Genomic DNA, 24,257 nt, shown 5'->3' with positions numbered 1-24,257 from the left:
AAAAAAGCTTGCCTGTAATACATTTAATTCAGGACAGTTAAATATTCAACGTAAACAGCGGAAATCCCATTACAGAGCTTAAATGATATCGATTAAATTTTATGAAAAGTACATAAACAGTGGACTTTTCACGCTATAGAAAAACGACATCGTATTTGTTTTTATCGAATTACCTGGGTTCATACCAGATAAAAAGGTTTTCGCATGCCATCAGAAACGAGTTCGTCAAGGGTGGACATTCATCAGTTATACGGCATTAACAACGAAAACATGGAAGGGAAAAATATATATCACAGAGGACATAACGACATATATACAGTGCTTCACAAAAATTAACCAAAATTCTTTTAAGAAGTTATAACTTTTTGTGATAAAGATTCTACGCAAATAAATACAAGGAATTTTAATATATATATATATATATATATATATATATATATATATATATATATATATATATATATATATATATACATATAGGGTGAGTTTTTAGTGCGACATCGGTTTGATAAAATGATATTCTTCATACTTGGAAAATATGTGGAATTCTACAGAGCGATTACTTAACACACATCTACACATCTACTTAACTTAGATCATCACCCGTCTATCTTTCTTTATAACTCACTTTCATTTTTACTTATCCACACTCAGGGTATGGTTTCGGATCTCTGGAGATCTCAGCAGTCTTTTCTCACATCAACATTAAAACAATACATATTAGAATTTTAGTCAAACAGAGCCACCTATAGCCCATCAACTTTTGTTGTTTTTACAGAGTATATCACACACTAACATTTTATTAACTTTATCTATCCACCTTACGCTCATGACCTTATAACTTGAACTTCTTACATTTCTCAGGTTCTAAACGTTGCTTTTTAACATAGAAGGCCTTTTCTACTTAAGTTATAAGTACTATACACTCATGGACAAAAATATCGAATATTTTGGAATTTTCTAATTTTTGTTTTTTCAAAATAAATTCTGGTCAAGCAAGTCGTTTATTTTAAAATAGAATTTATTTTAACAATGTTTAATGAACAATTTTAAATTTTTATGTGGAGCAAATTGTGAAAAAAATAAATGTTTAACATTAGGTAAATAAGGATATTTTACTCTAAACCTAAATGATAATTAAAATTGCTTAAATAAGTCGTTTCAACTGAAAGAAGTGCATGATCAGTAACGAGTATTCCCCGCTATAGCTTTTATTACTGCTTGCATCTTTCTCAGCATGCTTGCAAGTAAATTTTGGACATATCCTTGGGAAATTGCATTTCATTCATCCTGTGCAGCAAGCCGAAACTGCTCTATCATATTTGGAACGGGATTTCTTTGTCGTATGCTGCGTTTTAGGTGATCCCACATGTGCTCTATTGGATTTAAATCCGGGCTAAACGGTGGCCAATCCAATCTTCGAATTTGGATCTCGTCAAGATAATTACTCACTATGGCAGCAGCATGTGGTCGAGCATTATCGTGCATTAACGTGAATCTTTTATATCCAATGTAACCAACAAATGATAAAACATGATCTTGCAGGATGTTTTAAACGTAAGAATCACTAGTCATCCGTCCAATCACTTCTACAAGTGTGGTACGTACCTCCCAACTAATACCTTCGCAAAGAATTATGCCATTAACTCCAAAACTAACGGTCTGGGCGAGACTGCAGCTGGCGAATCGTTCTCCAACTCTTCTGTAGACGTAGTTTTGACCATCTGGCTTCCATAATAGGATTCTGATCTCATCAGTGAAAAGAACGTTTTTCCAGTTGTCGATATTCCCCTAAATATGTGTTCTTGCAAATTCCAAACGACGAGCTTTATGATTTTGGACAAGACGTGGAACTTTGGCGGGGCGTCTGGGCTTTAAGTTTGTTTCTTTTGATCTTCGTCTAACTGTTTGTGAACGCACATTTTCTAACATTTAATAGCTCATTTCGATGTCGTGTAAAATTAGGAACCAAAAAACGGTCATCAATTGCGGTTGTGCACCTTGGGCGTCCTTGACCAGGCCTTCGTACAAAATTTCCTGTTTCGCGGTACAAAATTACAATGTGTGCTACTTGGGCTTCATCGCAGTGTCGAATTTGTGGGATACTTATTTTAAACTTAGTTAAATAAAAACAATATTTAATTAAACTAAATAAATTAAACTAAAAATAACCGAATTAGTATGATTTTTGCTTTACGTGAAGGTTTTTTATGATAAAATGTACGAATGACACTAACCACTGAATAAACGTCAAAACAAACATCAAAGTATTTCAAACCAGTTGAGTAGATCAGCCTACTATATGAGTATTACCAGTAATCTAAAATTATTTTGAAATAATAGCGACTACAAAAAAATTGGAAAATTTCAAAGTATTCGATATTTTTGTCCATGAGTGTATGAACAGTACATTACAAAATTTATTCTATTCACACTCCATCTCAATAGCACTCTCAAATACATCAATTAACTCTGCAATAATAAAATTTACAGAACCCAACTTCCTACACATATCTGCTTTACATATTCCAGGTACCAAAGGTTGAGAAAACATATAGGGCCTTTTATAAAAATCTTTAGTTCACCACCACTGAATTCAGATATCTGTATAGTTGGTTGCTTACCAGTACCCCCAAAATTTTACCAAACTTCAGTTCACCTACATTATTAAGAAATTATTTCGCAACGTAATTTTGAGATAAATTTATACTTTTAACTACAACATATTGATATTTGCTACTGTCATTATTATTATACTTTTAACACATTCAATTTTTAAATATTGCTGGCTACTGTCATATTCAGACAAATACCTCAAGTTACATTGACTGATTTGTTCCTAGTTCCGTCCTAACATTCCGTCATTAGTGTCATTTCAATCAGTTGCTATCAACAAGTCCTCGTAGAAACTTTGTCTCAGGACTAGCAACCTCCAGTGGAGTCTTACGTTGCTATGTTATCTATTCCTGTTGTAACTTAAACAACCTAGTATATAAAATCAAATAATGTAAGTCAAATTTAATTTAACAACATTTAAAGGGATTTTACCCAAGTATTTAGTGGCTCAAAACATGTACATATAGTAAGTATTAACCACATTTTTGTATTAATCTTGGTCAACATTTGAAATTTCATGTTTGCTTTTAAAGTGGTTATACTTTTAGGATAACACTGATGATGGAATATTAATGCCAAAATAAATTTTTGTGATACATGGTATACAGTCAGCTACAGGAATTTAGTTTCATTGTGGATGTTATATCAACAATATTCAGCCAGGAATTTTTAGTAAAACATTCCTAACTGTCGATTGTGACGCGCAGTTATTAATAAGTAAAAGGCCATTTCTGTCAGTTACAAATGTAAAGGTAGTAGGCTTTGAAAATAACAGTTTTCATATTATTACCTTTTTAATCAATCTGTGTGAATTGTTAAAAATGAATTTTTCTGTACAAAAGTTAACAGATATGATCTGGGTATTAGGAGAAAGTTGAGACATTGCTTACTTGCATCCAGAATATATCAGTCGATGATTATCAACGCAGATTAGCTTTTTGTCAATAATCTCAGCTGCAAGTGCAAAGAGACCGATTTTTTTTTCGATTATGTGCTTTCTGGAGATGAGGCTACATTTCACAAAAATGGAACAGTGAATCGGCATAATTTTCATTACAATACATCAAGCAATCCCTATTTTGTTAACACTCATAGTCAAATTAGGTGGTCTATAAATGTTTGGGATGGTATTGCTGGCGATGATGTGGTTGGCTTTGACGGTCGTGTGAATGATGCCATATATCTGGATTGTCTAAATAATCATTTGCCAATACTACTGCAAAATGTACCGCTTAATATTCGACCACGAATGTGGTTTTTACACGACGGTGCTCCAGTTCACCACACTGCTCCTATTCACAATCATCTAAATAATAACTTTCCTAAGAGATGGATAGGCAGAGAAGGACCAACTGTTTGGCCCCCGCGATCACCCGAATTCTTCAAAATTGATTTTTTTATGAGGGGCTATATAAATGTCATTATATAGTAGAAGCCTCCAAAAAATTTCTCCAAACGATCCAAAAGAAGGAATGCTCTAATGTTTTTAGGATTTTTTAGATGTTTCTGTATAATTATACGTAAATTAATTATCACCTTCTCGATTTTTTTTCAGTTTCAATTTTTTCGTCCTTGTTTTTGGTCATTTAATTTTCTATTATTTCGATGATTACCAAAAGGAATTCCTCTGCCACTGGGTATATTTCCCAACGTAATTCATCCTTCAACCGAGTTAATAATCATTCGATTAAATTTTAATACAATCATAGAGCCGAAGTTAAAGGTTGATGTCGGTTCAGAGATATTATCGGATCGGTCAATAAATCTTTCATTTGAGCTATTTAAGTAGATACTAAATACGGGACTAGGGATTTATATGCGGCAAAATCCGGATATCAGTAGTTGATACGGATTCAAAATCATTATGAAATAATTAGTCACATATTACAGGGACCGTTGAAAGTTTATTATATCTGATTGAGGTAAATAACGGTTGTTCTAAATAATATATAATTTTTATATTCAAATATTAATTATACCATTAGCCCAGTCGTCAAAGATGTGATCACTAAAAACGAGACAACAAGCTCAATTTTGCTGAGAATGTCAATTTTGGGACTACAAAAAAGATGCAAGAGAATAGGCCGGAGTATATCTCATACGACAATGTGACACTAATAACTGAGGAAGCAGAAATCACAGAGGAAGATATAAATAAAGCACTAAAGAAATCAAAAAACAATAAAGCACCAGGACCAGGGAACATAAAAATGGAACTGCTGAAATATGGAGGCGCAAGGATAGTATCCTTTATACGAATGTTGTTCAATAAAATCGAAGCAGGAGAGAAGATTCCCGATGAGTGGAATTTATCATACATGTCCTCCATTTTAAAAAAAGGTGACAAAAGGTCACCAAATAACTACAGAGGGAACAATGTAATGCCTTCAATAGCAAGAATCTTTTCATCAGTTATAAAAGAAAAACTAGAACAATACATGGACCATTATAGCGAAGAATAAGCCGGATTCCGAAAAACTAGATCATGTTTAGATAATATATTCATTATGAGACAGGTGATTGAAAAGAACAAAGAAAAAAACATTGAAACACATATGATCTTTATCGACTTAGAGAAAGCATACGATAGCGTGCCCAGGAAACAACTATGGGAAGCAATGAGAAGAATGCGCGTTAGAGAGAAATGGGTGAATATAACACAAAGACTGGATAAAGAAACACAAGTGCAAATAAAGTTAGGTAATGAAATAACAAAAACAATCACCGCAACAAAAGGCCTCAAACAGGGATGTGGTCTCTCACCTACACTTTTTAACATATATATATATATATATATATATATATATATATATATATATATATATATATATATATATATATATATATATAGATCAGGCTTTGAAAAGATGGTATAGAAAATGCGGAACAATGGGCATACCAGTACAAGAGAATATATTACATTCACTACTTTTCGCAGATGATCAAGTCATTTTTGCACAAGACAGGGAGGATATGGAATATATGATAAGGAAATTAAAGGAAGAATATGAACTTTGGGGACTAAAGATAAATATGTGCAAGACCGAATACTTATGAATTGGACCCGAGGTTGCAGATTTGAACTTAAGTTTAGAAGAAGAGACTATTAAGAGTTGTAATGCTTTTAAGTATTTAGGGTCAATGATTAGCCGAGATGGTACTTGTATGAAAGATATAGAAATGAAAATAGCACGGGGAAAACAAGCCACAAGAGCACTTCATGGAGTAATATGGAACAACACTCTAACCAAAGAAAACAAAAAGAGGATCTTTCAAAGCATAGTGGTGAATATTACCCTGTATGGAGCGGAAGTATGGCCAATGACAACAACAATACGAAATAAAATAAGAACAGTCGAACTGGACTTTATGAGAAGATGTCTACAAATCACAAGAGCGGATAGAATAAGAACGGAGGAAATATGAAACAGAATGGAAGTAAAATGCTGAATTACAAAAAAGTTGGAAAACAGAGTCCTGCAGTGGTACGGGCATGTACAAAGAATGCCAGAGCATAGGTGGCTGAAAAGAATATTAAACTGGGACCCGCCAGGAAGAAGACGGAGAGGAAGACCTGCTACAAGATGGAAAACATACGTCGGAAATGCTATGATAGATAGAGACCTCAGAGAAGGTGACTGGAAGAATAGAGTGCTGTGGAGGACGAAAACGGCGAACTCATAATGGGAAAAGCCGAAGAAGAAGAAGAAGAAGAGAAAAGATGCAAAAAAGTTTGCCACTCATACCCCCGGGTTTCCGCCTAAAACTCCCCTCGTAGATCGGAAAACCGGAAAACATTTACCAAGAATCTGTACGCCGTAGGAAAGAATGTTTCAAATAAGAAATGTAGCTAAGATAATTATTATGAACAAAAATGTTTCATTAGTAGTTTTTTTGCAGAATAAACCGTTTTCTCAGAAAGAACGCTTGAAGCGAGCGGCGATTTTGAATGCCAGATAGGCGCGCGAAATAAAATTTGCAGGTTGTAAATAAAAAATTTGTATTAAATCGACGGTAAAAACTCGATATCTTTTGATCAGAGTGTCCTATCGACAAAAATCAAAATGAGTTTTAAAGGTGAAGAGTGTAGCTTTCGCATAAATTTTTTGCATTGTCCCGCAAGTGATGTCAGTTTCTATAAAACTGTTAAACAAATAAACGTTAAGTGATTTTTGCCATTTTTTGTGATTCTCATGTGTAAAGCTCGGATTATAGGCAAAATGCCTTTTTTGCCTATTTTGCCTATTATAATTGGTTTTTGCACTTTTTGCCTTTTTTCGTAAATTCCGCCTATTTGTGCCTTTTTTAAAATTTCATGGTACTACCCATGATATTATTCTATTACTAAACCATTCTATAATAAAATTTTGGGTCAATAATAAAATATCAATGGTTTGTTTATATAACAGATTTCTAGGAAAATGTACCTGATCGAGACTTGAGGGTTAACTATTTGGAAATCCCTAAGCTTTATTAGTTTATTATCAGTTGTACAGTCGGTTACTGTATCAGAGTTTAGTCACAAATTGCTATATCCTAGTTTAGTTTTGTTGCGTATACCGAAAAGCAAAGAACACGTTTTAAAATGTTTTAGACATTTGTGTGAAAGGATGACATCTAAATTAAGGCTTAAGTTTTATTTTTTCTCTTTTTTTCTCGTCCCACAACATAACTAAATTCTAAAGCGGTTTTAGAATTCTAATTATTTTTTTTTAATTCTCAGATTTCAAGTAGAAAAAAGTACTTTATTGACCAGCATTGTGGAACCCCACTTCATAAACGTAATTTGGAAAAATTAAATTCCTTTAAGTTAGCCCAAATATCTCTGCGGGATAGTTTAAATAGTTCAAAAAAAAAAAGGAGGAAGACGCATTTAAATTTGTTTTACGCCAGATGATGATTGCATCCAACATTCCTCTATATAAAGTTAATAACCCTAGTTAAATGCTTTTTCGAAAAATATCTTAATAAATCCTTACCGGACGAGAGTACATTGAGAAAACATACTGTGGAAAAATGTTATGTGCAATGTATTTCAAAAATTAAGCGGGAGTTCGAGGGCAATTTTTTGTATATTATCGTGGATGAAACGACAGATGTATGCGGCAGGTCTATAGCTAATTTAATGATTGGAATTTTGAATGAAAACTTTGCGAGAAAACCTTATTTAGTTGCCGTTAAAGAATTGGAAAAAACAAACAATTTAACAATAAGTCGATTTATACAAGATAGTTTAACAAACCTCTTTTTACCCAACGCTATACCAGTGAATTAAATAGTTTTAATGCTTTCAGATGCTGCGGCATATATGTTAAAAGCTGCTGTTAATTTAAAGATTTTTATCCTAATTTAATTCATTGCACTTGTGTAGCCCACGGGGTAAATAGAATTGCTGAAGAAATAAGAAATCTGTTTCCGTTGGTAAATAATTTTATAAATTTTATAAAAAAAGTTTTTGTAAAGGCTCCGTTGAGGGTGCAACTATATAAAGAAAGACTTTCCGGTGTCCCTTTGCCACCTAAACCAGTAATTACAAGGTGGGGAACCTGGCTCGAAGCAGTTTTTTCTACTTTGAACACTGCAATGAAATAGAATTAGTTATGTCAGAATTTGATGATGATATTTCCGAAGCCATTCGAGAAGCAAAAAAAATATTAAAAAATCCCAAATTGAAACAGGAACTCGCTTATATCAATGACAATTATAAATTAATAGTTACCACAATTACCTTATTAGAAAAACAAGAGATAAATTTATGTGAGTTTTTTAATTTAAAAAAAAATGAAATATGTTTTCGACAAGAATGAAGGTTTTTCGTTTTTATCTAATGTTGCTAAAGTTTTGAATGGGACATTTTCCGAGGAATTTCAAATTATGCCAGATTTATTATCCGCTCTGAAATATGCTCCACTTACATCTGTCGATGTCGAACGTTCGTTTTCAATGTACAAATTAATTTTAAGTAATCGAAGACATAGTTTTAAGACCGAAAATATTAAAAGAGATTTAGTTGTTTCTATTAATGATACAATTTTAAGTGGTTACAATGTTTAATTATTAATTTACAGTTATTTAGTTACTAGTTTATTTATACTAATGTTATGATTATGATGTGTAAATATACCTGCCTTAAGTTAATACTACGTTAATTCACTTTGTACAATAAATAATAAGTTATATTCCTTTATTGCCTATATTTTGCCTAAATGTTAATATTCCTGCCTTTTTTAATAAAAAATCTTTGCCTATATAGGCGCCTGTTTCTTCAATTTTTGTTGCCTATAAATCCGAGCTTTACTCATGTGTTCAATAAAATTTATCACTTCCAGTGCAGTAACCGGTGCCGTGGAATTTCCATTGCTAGAGCCAAATCCAATAAAGATTTATTTCATTAAAATAATATTTAGTGTAGTTTAAATTTGTATTATGTTAAATTTTTATGCATTTTAAATTCTTCGCGTTAATCAAAGTGAATGAATTAATCTGTAACCATGAGCAGTAAGTTTCTTTTTTTTATTAGTTTTATCTATAATAAATGTAAACATTTTCACTAATTCGTTGATTTATATTTATTTATAATGATTTATAATGATTTATATTAATGTATATATCATCATCGTCATCATTCTCAGCGTATTCTACCAATTATGGCGCAGCCTCCTTTACATAGTCGTTCTTCATTTCTGCCCACAATTATCTAACATTTACTTTTGCGTGCCATGTTATACCGGCTTATTTAATTATGTCATAGTCGTATCTTAAATTTAGACGTCTTCTTGGTCTCTTGACGCCTCTTGGATACGCTCATTATGTTCATCTTTTGAGAATTTTGTAGTGGGAGGTAGAACAGTTGGTCGGATCGTGACGTATGATACATCATTGGAAAGAAAAGGGGTAGCGAATATGTTGAGACAGAAAAAACACACATGGCGCTATTGCCAAAAGGGCATTACACCATATTTCCGTTGTTATTTATTGGTCCAACTAAAGCGTGTGATGTGTTATGCAATGACGGGGGAGGATATAAAGAATATATTACGATAGAAATAACAAACAAGGCGACTACCAAAAGAGCACTACACAGTATCTTCTTTACTAATGAACGTATAGCGACATACAAGATATCATACAGCACTATAGATAAAAATGGATATACTATAAAACAAATTTTTTTTGATTTATTGACTTAAAGAAGGCCTCTGGCTGAGCACAAAATAAACAACTGATCGAATCCTAACATGTGACATAGCAAATGAAAGTGAAGGATATAAGGAATATATTTAGGAAAAAAAAAACAAACAAAGCGACTACCAAAAGGGCACTACACAGCATCTTCGTTGAAAATATGAAAAAGAAAATTTTAATTACATTATTAGGATTATCGAATAATAGTAAATGTATATGAACATCAACAAGACGAATTTTATAGTTTTATCGGAAGTTCAAACTCACTATCGCAATCCTCCGATAATACAACAGCATAGTTAAATAAATGCTTGGGAGCACTGGGCTCTTCAGATACTGGGGAGCACTAATTAGTGGTAGTTTTAATTTGAAAAAGAAAATCCTAGAGCAGGGTTGGAGGACACATGCTACCTGCTATGTTCCGAATCCTTATCTACAGGTGTGAGTCCTTCCCTCAACTTCTCAATAGAAAAACGCATTAAAGTTTTCGAAAGGTATCTTTATAGGACAATACTACCCATTTCTTCCACCAAAAGAATAACAAAAACCAAAGTTTTTAACGGAATGCTAAAGAACTAATACCAAAGATCAAATAGCGTAAGCTAATGTACATTGGACACTAATGAAAGGGGATGGATATCAGATACTTCGATTGATGATCTAAGGAAAAATTCAGGTAAAAAGTTCAATAGGTAGAGGACAGAATTCCTGGCTCAAGCAACTACGTCGATAACTTGGCAAACTATTATCCAACATCTTCATAGTTGCTATTTCATGTGTAACTGCCAAGAATAAGTGGATATCATAAATCGGTAATTAAAAGAATTTTCAACTATTTGACTGCGTATGCTAACTTGCGTTTATTTCTCTTGTTATCTGTGGTGATTAGTAAGTCATGGATCATAATAATGCAAAAGATTGTGTTAATAGACTTGTATAACTTTTGCACTTCAACCTAAAATTTTGCGTGCATAATTATAATCTAGTTAAACTGTAATCAACTGTGAATCAGCTTTCTAGGAGGTGTGTTGCTTTTCTTCGAGGGTGTAAGAGTAATCCCTTTTAGGAACATAAACCGTTTGCACGAAAATACTGTGCAGTTGGGTAGTATATGATTTGTTCTTGCTCTTTCGTTTTCGCAAAAACTACAATTCTTAATATCTGATTAGACTATTAAGCTCATAAGTGAAGACAGTGTCTGTTGGGAAGACTTGTTGCCAATTTAACTCATTTTTTGCTCATTTCCAGGAAGGTATGAGTTGTAAGGTAATAATTTTACATTGCATTTTGTTTAATACATAGGAAGGTTCCTAGGAAGCATATCATATAAAGATAATGAGACTGACGAATTTTTTTTTTTTTTTTTTTTTTTTTTTTTTTTTTTTTTTTTTTTTTTTTTTTTTTTGGGGGTTCACAAAGGCGGAATTCACTATTCACGTGACTTGAAATGAGATAATAGTGAGTTAGAATGATTGTTAATTCCCGATAAATCCGATCACCTCCACAGAAAAACGAACAAACAGTTTGACAAGCATTTGTTAAATCCGAAAGAAGAAGTTTTATACTTCACGGTATAGTTGCCATCACACAATTTTAAATTTTAAAAATCCATATTGTAAACTCCAAAACAAAAACTGGAAACATCATAAAAATTACCAAAATGGCATAGGTATGTGTAGTATTTCCTTTTTAAAAAATTAGTGTACACGACTCGTTCGGATCACCAATCATAATTAAAATATAAACCGTCAACCACATAAAACCATACAAGAGATAAATGGATAGAGCTCCTCTTTAAATTGATAGCAATTTTGTGCTTGAGCCTAACAGTATTTTATTATTACAGTCAATTTACTTTTTACGGCGTAATAAAAATCGCATAAACGACATTATATTCCAAATTAAAACTTTTTTGAAAACCAGAGATGTTTACTACTTCGTATAAAAGCCAGTTTTCTCAAGTCATTTAGTTGCAATAGAAGACACAAATAATACCGCTAAATTGAAAGATTTCTAGTATTTTTACATATCTTTGATTTTGTTTTTTGTGTGAATCTTCTCTAGATTTCCTTTTGTTATCAATAGTAATACCACTAGTGATTCAATTTTCGCGAAAGTCTGTCGATTTACTTCTAGACGAAACTGAGTTGCTTGAAAACACCACGAGTCCGTAGGACGAGTGGTGTTTTCTTTAAGAAACTCAGTTGAGTTTAGAAATAAAAGACAGACTTATAAGCTAAATTAAATCACGAGTGGTATTTTATTAGACTATTTCATGAACAAAGTGATAGGTCAAAAATTCAGTAGAATGAGAGGAAGGAATTTAATAATAATAAATTTGATCTAGGTAACCCAAATCTACCCATTTTTTGAATAATTCACAATTAGTCATAATCATGAAATATTTATTATAACTATAAATCATTTGTTATAATTATTTTTTACCTATAACAATAAATAATTTGTACACGAAAAAAATACATTATTCTCGACTATAATTATTATAAACGGTGCAATTGTAAAAATTTTGAATAGTATGACCGTTATTAGGTGGATACAATGTATTGTTGCTATTATTACTTGATGTACTTGGAGTATTCCTAAAAGTATTCACTATGTTCTGATGATGTTCGGCACTAAGATGTAAAAATACGGTTTCATCGAGTTCGAATTTCCATGTCCAGTAATTTTCATAGCTTGTTGTTCACTAACGCCAGATTGTAGTAACTGACTAACTGCAGTGGCACGATTAGAGTGATTCGTTATTTTCACTTTTTTAGTGTCTAATCCTATCTTTTCTGCAGACATTTTTGTCCATTTGGATATTGTATTAATACCAATAGGACAATTCTTGGGTTCCGGCACATTTATCAGCCACCCGCTTCCGTGAAAAATTTTTGTAAATCTTGAAAATATACATTATTTTAAGCTATTCACAAAAAAAAATTTGCGGAATTTCCATTTGTTTAAATAAAAAATGACTTTGAAAATTGAAAATTTCACACTTTTTGGGCGGCCATATTGAGAGTTGACTGCGACGTTTCCAAATCTATAAAAATGTATAGTATCACAAATATTCTCTATAATTTAAATTTTATGATATATTTTTTGAAGGGAATACTTCTTTTTACGTAATATACGTGCATAAACACTTATTACTCTGCTCATCGACTTATATAACTACTATTTTAGAATATAATGATAATCTAAATGCAGCAATTGAACATAAATACTAGATAATAATGAAAAATAAAAATGATCAATAAATTCTGTATTATATTTAACAAATTTTAGAAATTACTAAAATCATTAAACAAAATTTTTAAAGAAAAAAATAAGTTTCTTATATTTTAAAGAACTGAAATTCTTCTTATTCCTCTTTATAAGCAATTCTGCATGTTCATTGGCGGATTAATACCTCTATGGAAGGCTGTCATTCCACTTATCTCTTGCTATTTTGATGACTCGGGTCTCCTCCATTCTGCTTATGTTGTTATTCCATGTTTTTTTTCAATTTTCTGTTCATTTATTTATACACTGTACGTTACGTTTTCTTCTAATTTCACCACTTATCTTTTGATCTCCGAGCGTAGTTCCTGTAATTTTTCTCATTACTAAAGAACTTAAATGTGCGGTGTTATTATAAAAAAATTAACAATTAAGTAATATATTAACGATTCATTTTTAAATGAGGAACACTTTACGTTTTTATACTAGCTTCAGTGGTAAATATACAACAATTGGAACTATATGCAATAGACTAATAGTTTACGTGTGCAAGGTCGAGATGGAAAATCGTGGAAAATGTTAAAAAATATATATTGAACGTCTTGTTATGTTTAGCAGACAGATGGTGATCTACAAACGTCGGTAGGTCATCTCATAGCCCCGAAAAGGAACTCAATCTATCCTAAACTAAATAAAAATAATTAAGATAAAATATACGAGTTCCCTTCCTGGGGTGTGAGATGACCTACCGACGTCCTACGGACATCGTCGGTCGGTCATCTCACACCCCAGGAAGGGAACTCAACCTATCCTCACCTAAATAAAAATAATTAAGATAAAATATATTAATCGGTGTATAGTATTAAGATAAAAATATACGAGTTCCCTTCCTGGGGTGTGAGATGACCTACCGACGTTCGTAGGACCTATCCTATCCTCACCTAAATAAAAATAATTAAGGTAAAATATATTAATCGGTGTATATTATTAAGATAAAAATATACGAGTTCCCTTCCTGGGGTGTGAGATGACTGGTTTTCACCAGTACTAATCGAGTAACGACGAGAAGTAGATCCACCAGGCTTGAGAATGGCAAGAGAAACCTTGCCGAAACGTCGCCAAAACAATGGTTTTCAAGAAAACCAGCATTTTACAACGCGGAGTCAAACCCGGAAAAATAGTGACAGCATATATATATATATATATATATATATATATATATATATATATATATATATATATATATATCTATATATATAGTTAGACATAGACGTCGACATTGTCTAACTTTACATTTAAATTTTTCTTTAAGTAATCCAATATTTTGTAAATATTGAATTAATTCAGTATCGCTTTTTTGTGTTATATTATTTATATCAATAACAGAATTCACTTCCATTTTTCAGGAATAAAACCAAAACATAAATTAAACTTGTAAGATGGGCGTAAAGGCAATGGCATATATAACAGGACATTTTATTTGGAAGGGACAGTCAAGATCTGAAGACCGCGCCCGCGAATTTTAATTGTCACGTTCGCTTTTAAATAAATTATGTATTTTTAGTGATAAATAAATTAATATAAGTTATTGTGTTTTTTAATAAATTAAGATAAGAACCTTTTGATAAAGACATTATAAATTAAAGACATAACAATTAATAAATTCACAACAATATCAACAACTATTTCATTATAATCCAATGTTCTAATAAAAATTACTAAATATTACACACTAATATGATATAATTAAAAGGTTAGTAGTAATATGTAAGTTTGTTTTATAAAAATATGTCTCAAATTAGGGTGGCTAATAAATGCGCTGGCACCCTCACAGAAATATTTTTCTTGTACCAATTTTGCAGTGGTGTTCCATATGGTTTTAATAACACTCTCCTTGTAATCACTACCATCAATTTTTCGCATGTTGAAGGCCCAGTCTTTTAGAACGAATGCTAGTCTTTCGTTGTTATTTTCTGCATCTAATTTGTAGTTGCGATCCACACAGAACATCATAAATTGTCTCCATATATAAGATTTAGATTTTCTTGTGTCACTCGGTATATTTTCTTCAATGTTTTGGTTTATAACTTCGTTTGAAGTACCACCGAAACGACTCATTTTGACGTATACAGCTACAATAATTTTTTTGGCAAACGTCAAACTTTGCTTTGCGATCGGTATCCATGGTTACGTCGTTGAAAACACGAAGCTGATAGACCAGTCAGAATTGGAAGACAGTTGGTGTTTTCGCGATAACACAAGCTGTCTTTGGTTTGTGATTGGTCAGATTATGTGAAAATTTTAAGATGAGTGAAATAGTCATTATAATTTGCATTATCAGTATCATTCAATATTCGTATAATCTGTTTAACTTTATTCTGCTCTAAGTGGCGTTAATGACTTACCTGTTTCTTTAGAAACTAAAATTTCGAAGTTGGCCAGTCATATTTATTTTATGACACTATTAACATATACATAATATTTATATTACTTTTATGCTGCTTGAGGATGTTAGTAAAGTAAAGAAAATACACAATGCAAAAAATTTTGAAACCTATAGTCAACAAAACTACTATTCAGAACCCGAATAATATAGAAATGGAATGGAAATAAATCGAGGAAACCACCAGAAAAATAAGCCATGAGCATATGAAACAAAAGAGCATAGATAGAGAATAATATTCGTTTGGATAAAAGTGTATACAATATTTTTTTATACTAAATACTTTAAGGAGTTATAAAATATTCCAGATGTGATATTTTTAAAAGGTGATTGTTTTAATTGAACAAGAAAACCTTCTATTATGATCTGCTGTGATTATCTGTGTTTTTTACACGTTTTACAATATTAACTACTGTTGTTTATAATGTATTATGGGCCTCCTTGAGACAAATGTTTTTTGACACCATGGAAAAGAAAATCTAACAAAGGATTGTTTAGCACAGATGCTATGAAAAGTGCTGTAAATGATGTATTAAAATATAGCTTTAGCCTCAGAATAGCAGCCGAGAGAAATGTCATTAAACATCAAATATTAGTGCGATACGTAAAGAAAGCTAAAGAAGCTCTCATCGACGTATTATTGTATAAACCCCAACACGATACTCGAAGGGTATTAAATGATTAAGTCGGTAAATTACCTAAATTTCAGTATACAAACAAGATTTGAATGAGTAGTGTCGCGTTCTTGGACTTTTGAGACAGTTGAAGTTCAGTATTATTTAGTATTTGGTAATTTTCACCCCACAACACCTGTTTATTTTTAACAGCTCTTTCTTATACTCCCACAATTTATTTTGATTTTTTTAACAGGATCACAATTGACTTGGTAGGGATATTGAAAATTAATTAGATATTGCTAATTTCAGACATGTAGAAAAATGTGTAGTTGGGAGAAAGAACACGAAGCCCTTTAAAGCTTTGGCAGGATGAATTAACGGGATTAGCGTTAGGATCACACCTAATAACTCTATGGCAGTGACTTTTGGACGATGAACAAAAAACATTATGTAAACGTTTGGAAACGAAGAATTAAGAAAGATATTCAGATGAATTAAAGTGGTAGAATAGGAACGAAAAAAACGAAGGAACGCTGAAGTTAAGCAGTTGTATTAAAAGCCAGAAATAAGCAAGATGATCAAACAGAAAGACTTCTGGCTGAGTGGAAAACTTGACAAGACTGAAAAAGAGAAGATGTACAAAAAATACTTCACTGAGAAAAGGAGTAAGAAGAACATTGAGGCCACAGAAAAAATGGTTGAAAGCATGTAAATATGATTTACAACTTTTAGCTATCAAATTGAGAGTGACAGCGAAGGATAGAACTTAAAAAAAAAGAAATAAAAAAAAATAAGATGGAATATTATCTACAGGAAAGCCAGACTGAAATGTACACGGAATTCGGTATAATAGACGAGTACATGTAGCAGAAATGACAGGTGGTCTATGAATATAGGCTGTTGGAATGGAGACCAGATAAAAAATTAAGTGTAGTACGCCTACGTAAACGATGGATAGACAGATTAAAAACCTGAAAAAAAAATCAGTGCAGCGCTTGATAGATGAGGTTTAAATTTAAAATAAGGAGATGATGATTAGAATGGGTTATCAAAAACTGCATATTTGCCACCATGTGATTTTAATTATAAAAGTTTGTATTGGATTCAGATAATTTTACAATTATGCTAATTTAATTTAACGCCCAATTATTAAACAATTTTTAATATTGTTTTTTATAAGAACAATACTATGTTATATTCTATATTAAGCGTCAAGATTAACATTCAACGAAATACTCACCCTTTAGCTTGGCACGGACTTTATTGGCAGTTTTCTTGATATCGGCCATTAGGTCTTCCAATTCTTGTTTCGTTTCTGCAATAAAAAAAACGCATATTAATTGTTTGAAATATATTTTATATTAGTTTGTTTTTGTATTTTTTAACTAATTTTACACTTACACTTGTTTCGATATTTAAATTCGTACTTCACGATCTACCCCCCCCCCCCTTTTAAGTCTCCCCCAACTATTTTCTGAACCATAAATCTAAAATTAATAAATTATTGGGTTCGTTAACCACGGCATCTGTTCATAGCTTTTATATTTTTATAGCTTTTATGTCGTATAGGTTACGTAAACTGCAATACTGGCGCCAGGAGTCGAAAGAATTATAACCAAACATTTTTTGATTATAATTCTTTAATGTTTATACCATAGCATATATAATACAAATAGACTAAGCGTTGCAATACAGAGTCGTTCCCCTACTGCAATAGAGACAACTAATGCAAAGCAGTCGCTGCATCTCTTTCTAATGGGCCGAATTTTTTGACCATTTAACCTAAATGACCAATGGGAAGGTCACATAGTCAATAAACCCGGCCCATTAGAAAAATATGCAGGAACTGCTTTGCGTCAGTTTTCACTGTCGCACTGGGGGAACGGGTCTATGGTTTATACGTATCTTGATGTTGGAAATCGTTGATTAAATATTCTCTCCTTCTTATTCTCTAAACTCCTTTTACCCGCTAGGGTGTAGGACAAATTATAAATTTAAATGTTCATGACTTGTTTAAATAATCCTTCTCGTCCAATGAAGTTACAAAATAACTTTTATTTTTTTTTTTCTCACCTAAATAGTAATGATTTAAATTTTTTAAAATCCTTTGTAAAAGGTGTATAACTAAAAGACCCTTTCGGGCTACATCGCAGAACGTTTGTACGTGTAACGATATAGCCGGAAAGGGTCTTTTTAATTATATACCTTTTATAAAGGATTTTTAAATTAAACTTTTGTGATTGATGGTATATAGCCAACTACAGAAATTTTATTTTCTTTGTGGATTTAAATTTGTATAAACTAACATCGGAAACAGGAGAACTTAGTAAGTTAAATTATTATGTGTTTATTGTTTGTTTGATTCCATCGATGGAGAAGGATAAGTCCCTTTCTAGCATGATTTCGGAAGAACAATTTATTTATTTTTGTCACCCATTTTAGAATATTAAAAAAAAACTCTGAAACCTTGAATTATCCATGTAGGTCTGTCCACCCGTCTGTTTGTCCGTGAACATAACTCCTCCGTTATAAGAACAGATAGGATGACAAATGAGGTGTCGAATGACAGATTATAACCCAAAGATGTTATTAAAGGTGAGAAATTTGACCTCGGACTTCCGGTTCCAGACTTGCAACCGGAAGTACTATTTTTAAGTCGCCGAAATAACACAAGCGGTATATTGGAGCTTATAACTTTTTTTCTGGTCATTTTACATCTTTATAGAGGGATTTTTAAGTGGTATCTCCACTAGGCCTAATTCACTGACAATTTCCAGGCGAGATAATATTGAGCATAATTATATATTTAAAAAGTTTTCCAACTACCGTTTTTTTGTTTGATGGTACAGGCTGCGCTTCAGGATCTAATTCAGTATCGAAGGTGAATTTTTGCGAAAGAACGGAAGTTCCATTGGCGTCATTGTGGGTAATTCATCTTCCAATTCTTTGAGGCATTTGACGTCTACTTGTCGCCAACCACACATACTTTCACAGTTTCCCTTGCATCTACAGAAAATTAATTGCAGAAGTTCGGGGGGTGCTGGAGTTTTAAAAGTTTTGGTATTTTTTAGTTTTGGTTTTGGTTTTAAAAGATTGGTATCCAAATTTTTCCATGCTTTTTTCAGCCCAATATTCAGAATCGCAGTGTTTCGCGATGATAAGTTAAAACGTAATTTTGGCCACTCTCTTGGCGAATCGTTTGTATTTCATGCTGTAAGAGAATCATCTTTATTTCCACCATATAAAGAGACGAAAAACATTCTCCAACGACAGTGGGCCAATGTGGGTTGGCTTTCATCCATGGCTCTATAATATTACCCTGATACCATTTTATTGTAAAATGACTAGAAAAAAAGTTAGGGCCGCAAAAAAATGTGTTTAAAAATTTTTAGTTCTTTTGTAGATAATTTAACTTGCTACAAATCTGATGAAATTGTTTGTAGGGTTACTAGTTTACGAAATACAGCGCGAAAACCTTTTCCCCTACCTTTTTCAAGATGGCGGCTGGAAGACAAGGGTGGCGACCCTACAAACTTGAACTTAAGCTTATACTTACCCTACCAACACATTAAAAAAAATAAAATTGCGTCATCTAAGAAATGCACGCTAAGACATAAAAAATCTATCTATCTATACAAGGATTTTTACAGTTGTCGCCGCCTTCCTTCTTTCAGGCAACTTCTCCAGTCCTTTCTGTTCTGCCATATCTCTAAGGTCTCGTCTTTCCATGGCCTCGTCCACTTCATCCCTCCATGATCTTCGGGGTCTACCTCTTTTCCTCCTTCCTATTGGGCTCCAATCCGAAATCTTTGCTATCCACCTTGTATGATCTGTTCTTCTCACATGTCCATACCAAATTAAACGTTTTTTTTTTCGATGTAGCTGAGTATGTCTTGTTCTACTGCCATTCTTCGTTTTATCTCCTCATTTCTGATGCGATCCATTTTTGTCACTCTGTAGCTTCTTCTCATGAACTCCATTTCAGTGCTGTGATTTTAGACCTGTTTCGTTTATTTATTACCCAATTCTCTGCTCCATAGGTCATTATACTGCGTACCAAGGTGATATAAATTCTCTTCTTTGTATTTCTGGTAATCTGTCTATCCCACAGTACCCCGTTCATTTGTTTAATACATGTTCTTGTCTGTGCTAATCTGCTGGTTATCTCTTGCTCGGTGGTTCCATTTTTTGAGAGTATGAATCCTAAATATTTGAATTTGTCAGTGCCGTTAATTTCCCTATTATCGTCCATTTCCAAGTTTCTCACTGGTTCTTGCTCTGTTGTTAAATATTCGGTCTTTTCTAGATTTATTTCCAGTCCATTTTTTGTGTATTCCTTTTCTAATTTTCGGAGCATATAGCACAGATCTTCTTCATCTTGAGCCGGTACCACTTGGTCATCTGCAAAGCTTAATGTGTACAAGAAGTTGTCCCGGATTGGTATTCCCATCCCTTCACATTTCCTTTTCCATGGTTTTAATATTTGTTCGAGGAATATCTTGAACAGTGTCGGAGATGTAGAGCATCCCTGCAATAAGCCTTTTGTGGTCTTAAATTCGTTGGAGTATTTATTGCCAGTTTTAACTCTTACCTTGTTGTTGTTGTAAAGGTTTTTTACGTCTTCTATTAACCTCTGAGTCATTCCGATTTCCTTCATCGTGTTCCATAGTTGTTTTCTGGGGACCGTGTCATATGCCTTTTTTAAATCTATGAATGCCATGTGTACTGGTCTATTTTTTGCCTTTTTTTTTCAATTAATTGTTGGAGTGTATAAATGTGGTCTATGCAAGATCTTCCTGCCGGGAACCCCGCCTGATCTTCTCCGATTTTATTTGAGATTTTTCCAGTTTTTCTTTCAGTATTTTTCCATATAACCTGCCCATACATGACATAAAAAATGTAACATTTTAATGGACTACGAGTATATATTGAACCGGTTCTCCAAATTATTACGGCGCGGGTCTGATAAGACCCGGATCTAATGTATCCTGAGGATCGCATCTGTCTGATTTCTTTGAAGAAGAATAATAATTGTTTGAAAGTATCTTTTTTGGATCTAATAATTTTTTTCCCTAACTAAATATAGGTTAGCGGTTATAGACATTCAAGGTATGGTAGGTAACCTTTCAGTTAAACGTATAACAAGATCAAAATATTCAAACTAGCATAAACTTAATTATAATAAAACTGTTATTCAGAGTAAAAATTAATTGTATCTTTTTAAAATGTTTACCCCAAAGCAACAACAGCAAACGAATAGTAAGTAACTACTATCAATACATGTATTACATACAAGCTTTAGCCACAAAAAGAATGTAGAATATCGTGAAACATTAGAGTCTAACCACACCATCGCTCCCTTTTTAGTTCGATATAATACCCTGATATTCACAGTTACACTCCATACTGTTTTCGTGTCGGGGAGAAATGTCGTTCTAATTTAAACTTTTTTAAAACTCAGATGCTATTCAAATGTAAATATTGTTACGATAGATAATGACGCATCATATGACTCAAAACTGTAAACATATTTATTACTATATCCTTATTCATTCGAGTATTTTCTAATAAGAAGATCCACGGATCTCCCTCGGCTACAAAACCAGTATGAGTGACCTTCTCGGCTCTTCGAAGGGGAATCGCCGCAATTCTCGAATAACGGCATTTTATATTTAAAGAGGAATTTTGTTGTAAACGGACAGTTAGTTTTTGAACATCACGTCGAGTTTTTAAAATGTAACGCACATATTGTAATAAATGTAGATAAATTATATAATTATTAGTGTGAAATAAATTAGTTATATTGTACAAATAAAGACTTTAAATAAACTTCTAAGTGTTATAAGTGTAGAACCTTTGATAATAAATAAAAACAATAAATTAGATTAATAAAAATATAACAATATATAAGTAATTCAACTATTTAATATATTTATTTGTGCTCATCAGAAATAGAAATAACCGAAGACACTCAAATAAGCGTACACATTATCGATTCCTACCTCCTTTCGCTAAAATATTCGTTGAAATATATTTGATAACGAAACGTAATTGAAGCAAAAACGTTTATAGGTCTAGGCTCATTGTTTCTCATGTATGAATGTTTTAGCAAAGTAAGTACGTATCAAGAGCAGAGCATAAGTGTTATTACATCCTTAATGTGATACACATAATTGATGAAACGATAAAAGGTCGTCTAACACCTTTAATTTCCCCCGCTACTATTTTGGACCACGAAGAACCCAACGAGGGGAGAAATCTGTTGTATAAATATATATATTGTTTGCCTTTTTTCTGCATTATAAATCAGAAAAATAAATATCGCCTCGTGGCAACGCACCGGCCCCCAGACGCGCTTTTCCAACACATAACAATAGAAAAATGGCTGTGTAAAAGGCAGAGCCGAACGGTAAAGGCCTTAGATTATAATAAGGCTTTGTAATGAAATGAAAAATCTCGGAAATAAAGCTTGCTGGTATTTCTATCTTTTGTGAAATGTAATTGAATTTTGATGCGATTTTTAATCGTTTTCTCAAATTGATGCTGTTATACAATTGTGATATATAAACTGATGCTGTTATACAATTGTGATATATAAACCTACACAAGAACGATTTAAATCATTAAAGATGATGTACAAGTAAAAAAAATATTCTAAGCAATATCAAAAATTAATTTAATAGTAAAAGAAATATTACTTACTATATATTCATAGATATGTAAATATATTAACTTAATATACTATAAAAAAGGATACTAAAAAAAGTCAATAAACAAAGGAACGAAACGACTAGTCGAACACTGTATTCCATAGTCATTAATATATTATATAAATAAAGTAAAATCTCACTGATCAGACACTATGAAAAACCAGAGGGAGGATTATTGGAATATTCGTATTGGAATATTTGGTATACTGGATTGTATCCCAAAAATTCATTCAAATCGTGCAATCTATACCCTGGCTATCGAAGAGAAATCACATAACTTAGTGTTACTTCATATAGAGGTCATTACTAGTATATTCAGGCATGTTATGTTATTATAACGGCCATATAGATTGCATTTCATTTCAGTCCAAGCTACCACAAGTGTTCCTGATAAGAGGTGAATATCTTGAAATACGTCTAGAACAATGGTGCTGTTCAAATTAAAAAGTTAAGTTAAAAAATCTTTTCTCTACGTAACGACTGCGAAAGATATGTTTTTCAAGGGTCTGTATAAAGATTATTCTTGTGATAACCAGGGTCTGGCAAAGTAACTATAGATGATCACATTGTATACTATTAAGAAGCCAGTTCAAAACACAAAAATGATGTAGCGGTAACTGGATAAAAGAAACAGATAAAGTTGTAAAAAAATACTAAATTTTTTGGGAGAAAATGGAAATAAAACACTGTGTGATCTCTTTACCAGAATTTATGACATATATTACCAACTGATTGGCTTAAGTCGACATTTGTGACAAAACCAAACAAACATCGTGTAAAGACACAGTGATTATCGGACAATAAGTCTGATGAGTCACGTTTTCAACATGTTCCTGTAAGTAAGCAAGTAAGCAATGCATAGCAAAATATGCACAATATTGCAGGAGAGAATTCGCAATGCTCCCTTCGGATTTAGGAGTGGCTTGGGTACGAGAGAAGCCTTGTTCAGTATCCAAGTTCCAGTCTAATACAGAGCTGCAGTGCAGAGATATAAATTAAAATGTATACATCTGTGCTGGCAGATCCTGGGTATCGGTCTTTATGCAAACGAGCCAAATGAGTGAGTCACCCTTAAAGAGACTTCTGGCTTTCTGTGAGGCCACAAGGTTACTAAAGACAGAATTGTTTCTACTTTTGGGAAAGTGATTGAAAAGGTTATCAAATAACAATTTTATTTCTATTTTGAGTAAAATAACTGCTTTAGCAACTCTCAATATGGATTCAGAAGTGCTCATTCTACTACGAACGCGGTATTTAATGTTGTGAGCGAGGTGATTAAGCGGCTTTAACGTGGCAATCGCATAGAAATTTCTCTTTGCGACTTGTCGAAGGCTTTTGACTGCGCTCACACGACATTTTGCTCCACAAACTAAATTACTATGGAATAAGAGGTATCCCTCTTAAGCTTATAAGTAATTTCTGACCTATGTGGCAGACACCAGGCGGTAGTGTCTAAAG

General features: G+C 32.6%; 1 protein-coding gene across 5 annotated transcripts in view; it reads right to left on the bottom strand.

The window, feature by feature from the left end:
- The window catches only part of Syx1A (Syntaxin 1A), a 526,136-nt gene that overhangs the window by 181,458 nt on the left and 320,421 nt on the right, over positions 1 to 24,257 (bottom strand). For all 5 annotated transcript variants that reach the window (XR_011950302.1, XR_011950303.1, XM_072525768.1 and 2 more), the window contains exon 4: positions 17,330 to 17,404. Coding sequence is in view for 3 of the 5 variants with exons in the window: in XM_072525768.1 (XP_072381869.1) it covers positions 17,330 to 17,404 (75 nt within the window). In the remaining 2 variants the exon portion in view is untranslated. The remainder of the gene's footprint in view (positions 1 to 17,329; positions 17,405 to 24,257) is intronic.

The sequence above is a fragment of the Diabrotica undecimpunctata genome, chromosome 3 (genome assembly GCF_040954645.1).
Source record: "Diabrotica undecimpunctata isolate CICGRU chromosome 3, icDiaUnde3, whole genome shotgun sequence".
Taxonomy (NCBI): Eukaryota; Metazoa; Arthropoda; class Insecta; order Coleoptera; family Chrysomelidae; genus Diabrotica; species Diabrotica undecimpunctata.
Note: the sequence above shows the minus strand (reverse complement) of the source record. Positions and strands in the feature narration are given on the sequence as shown.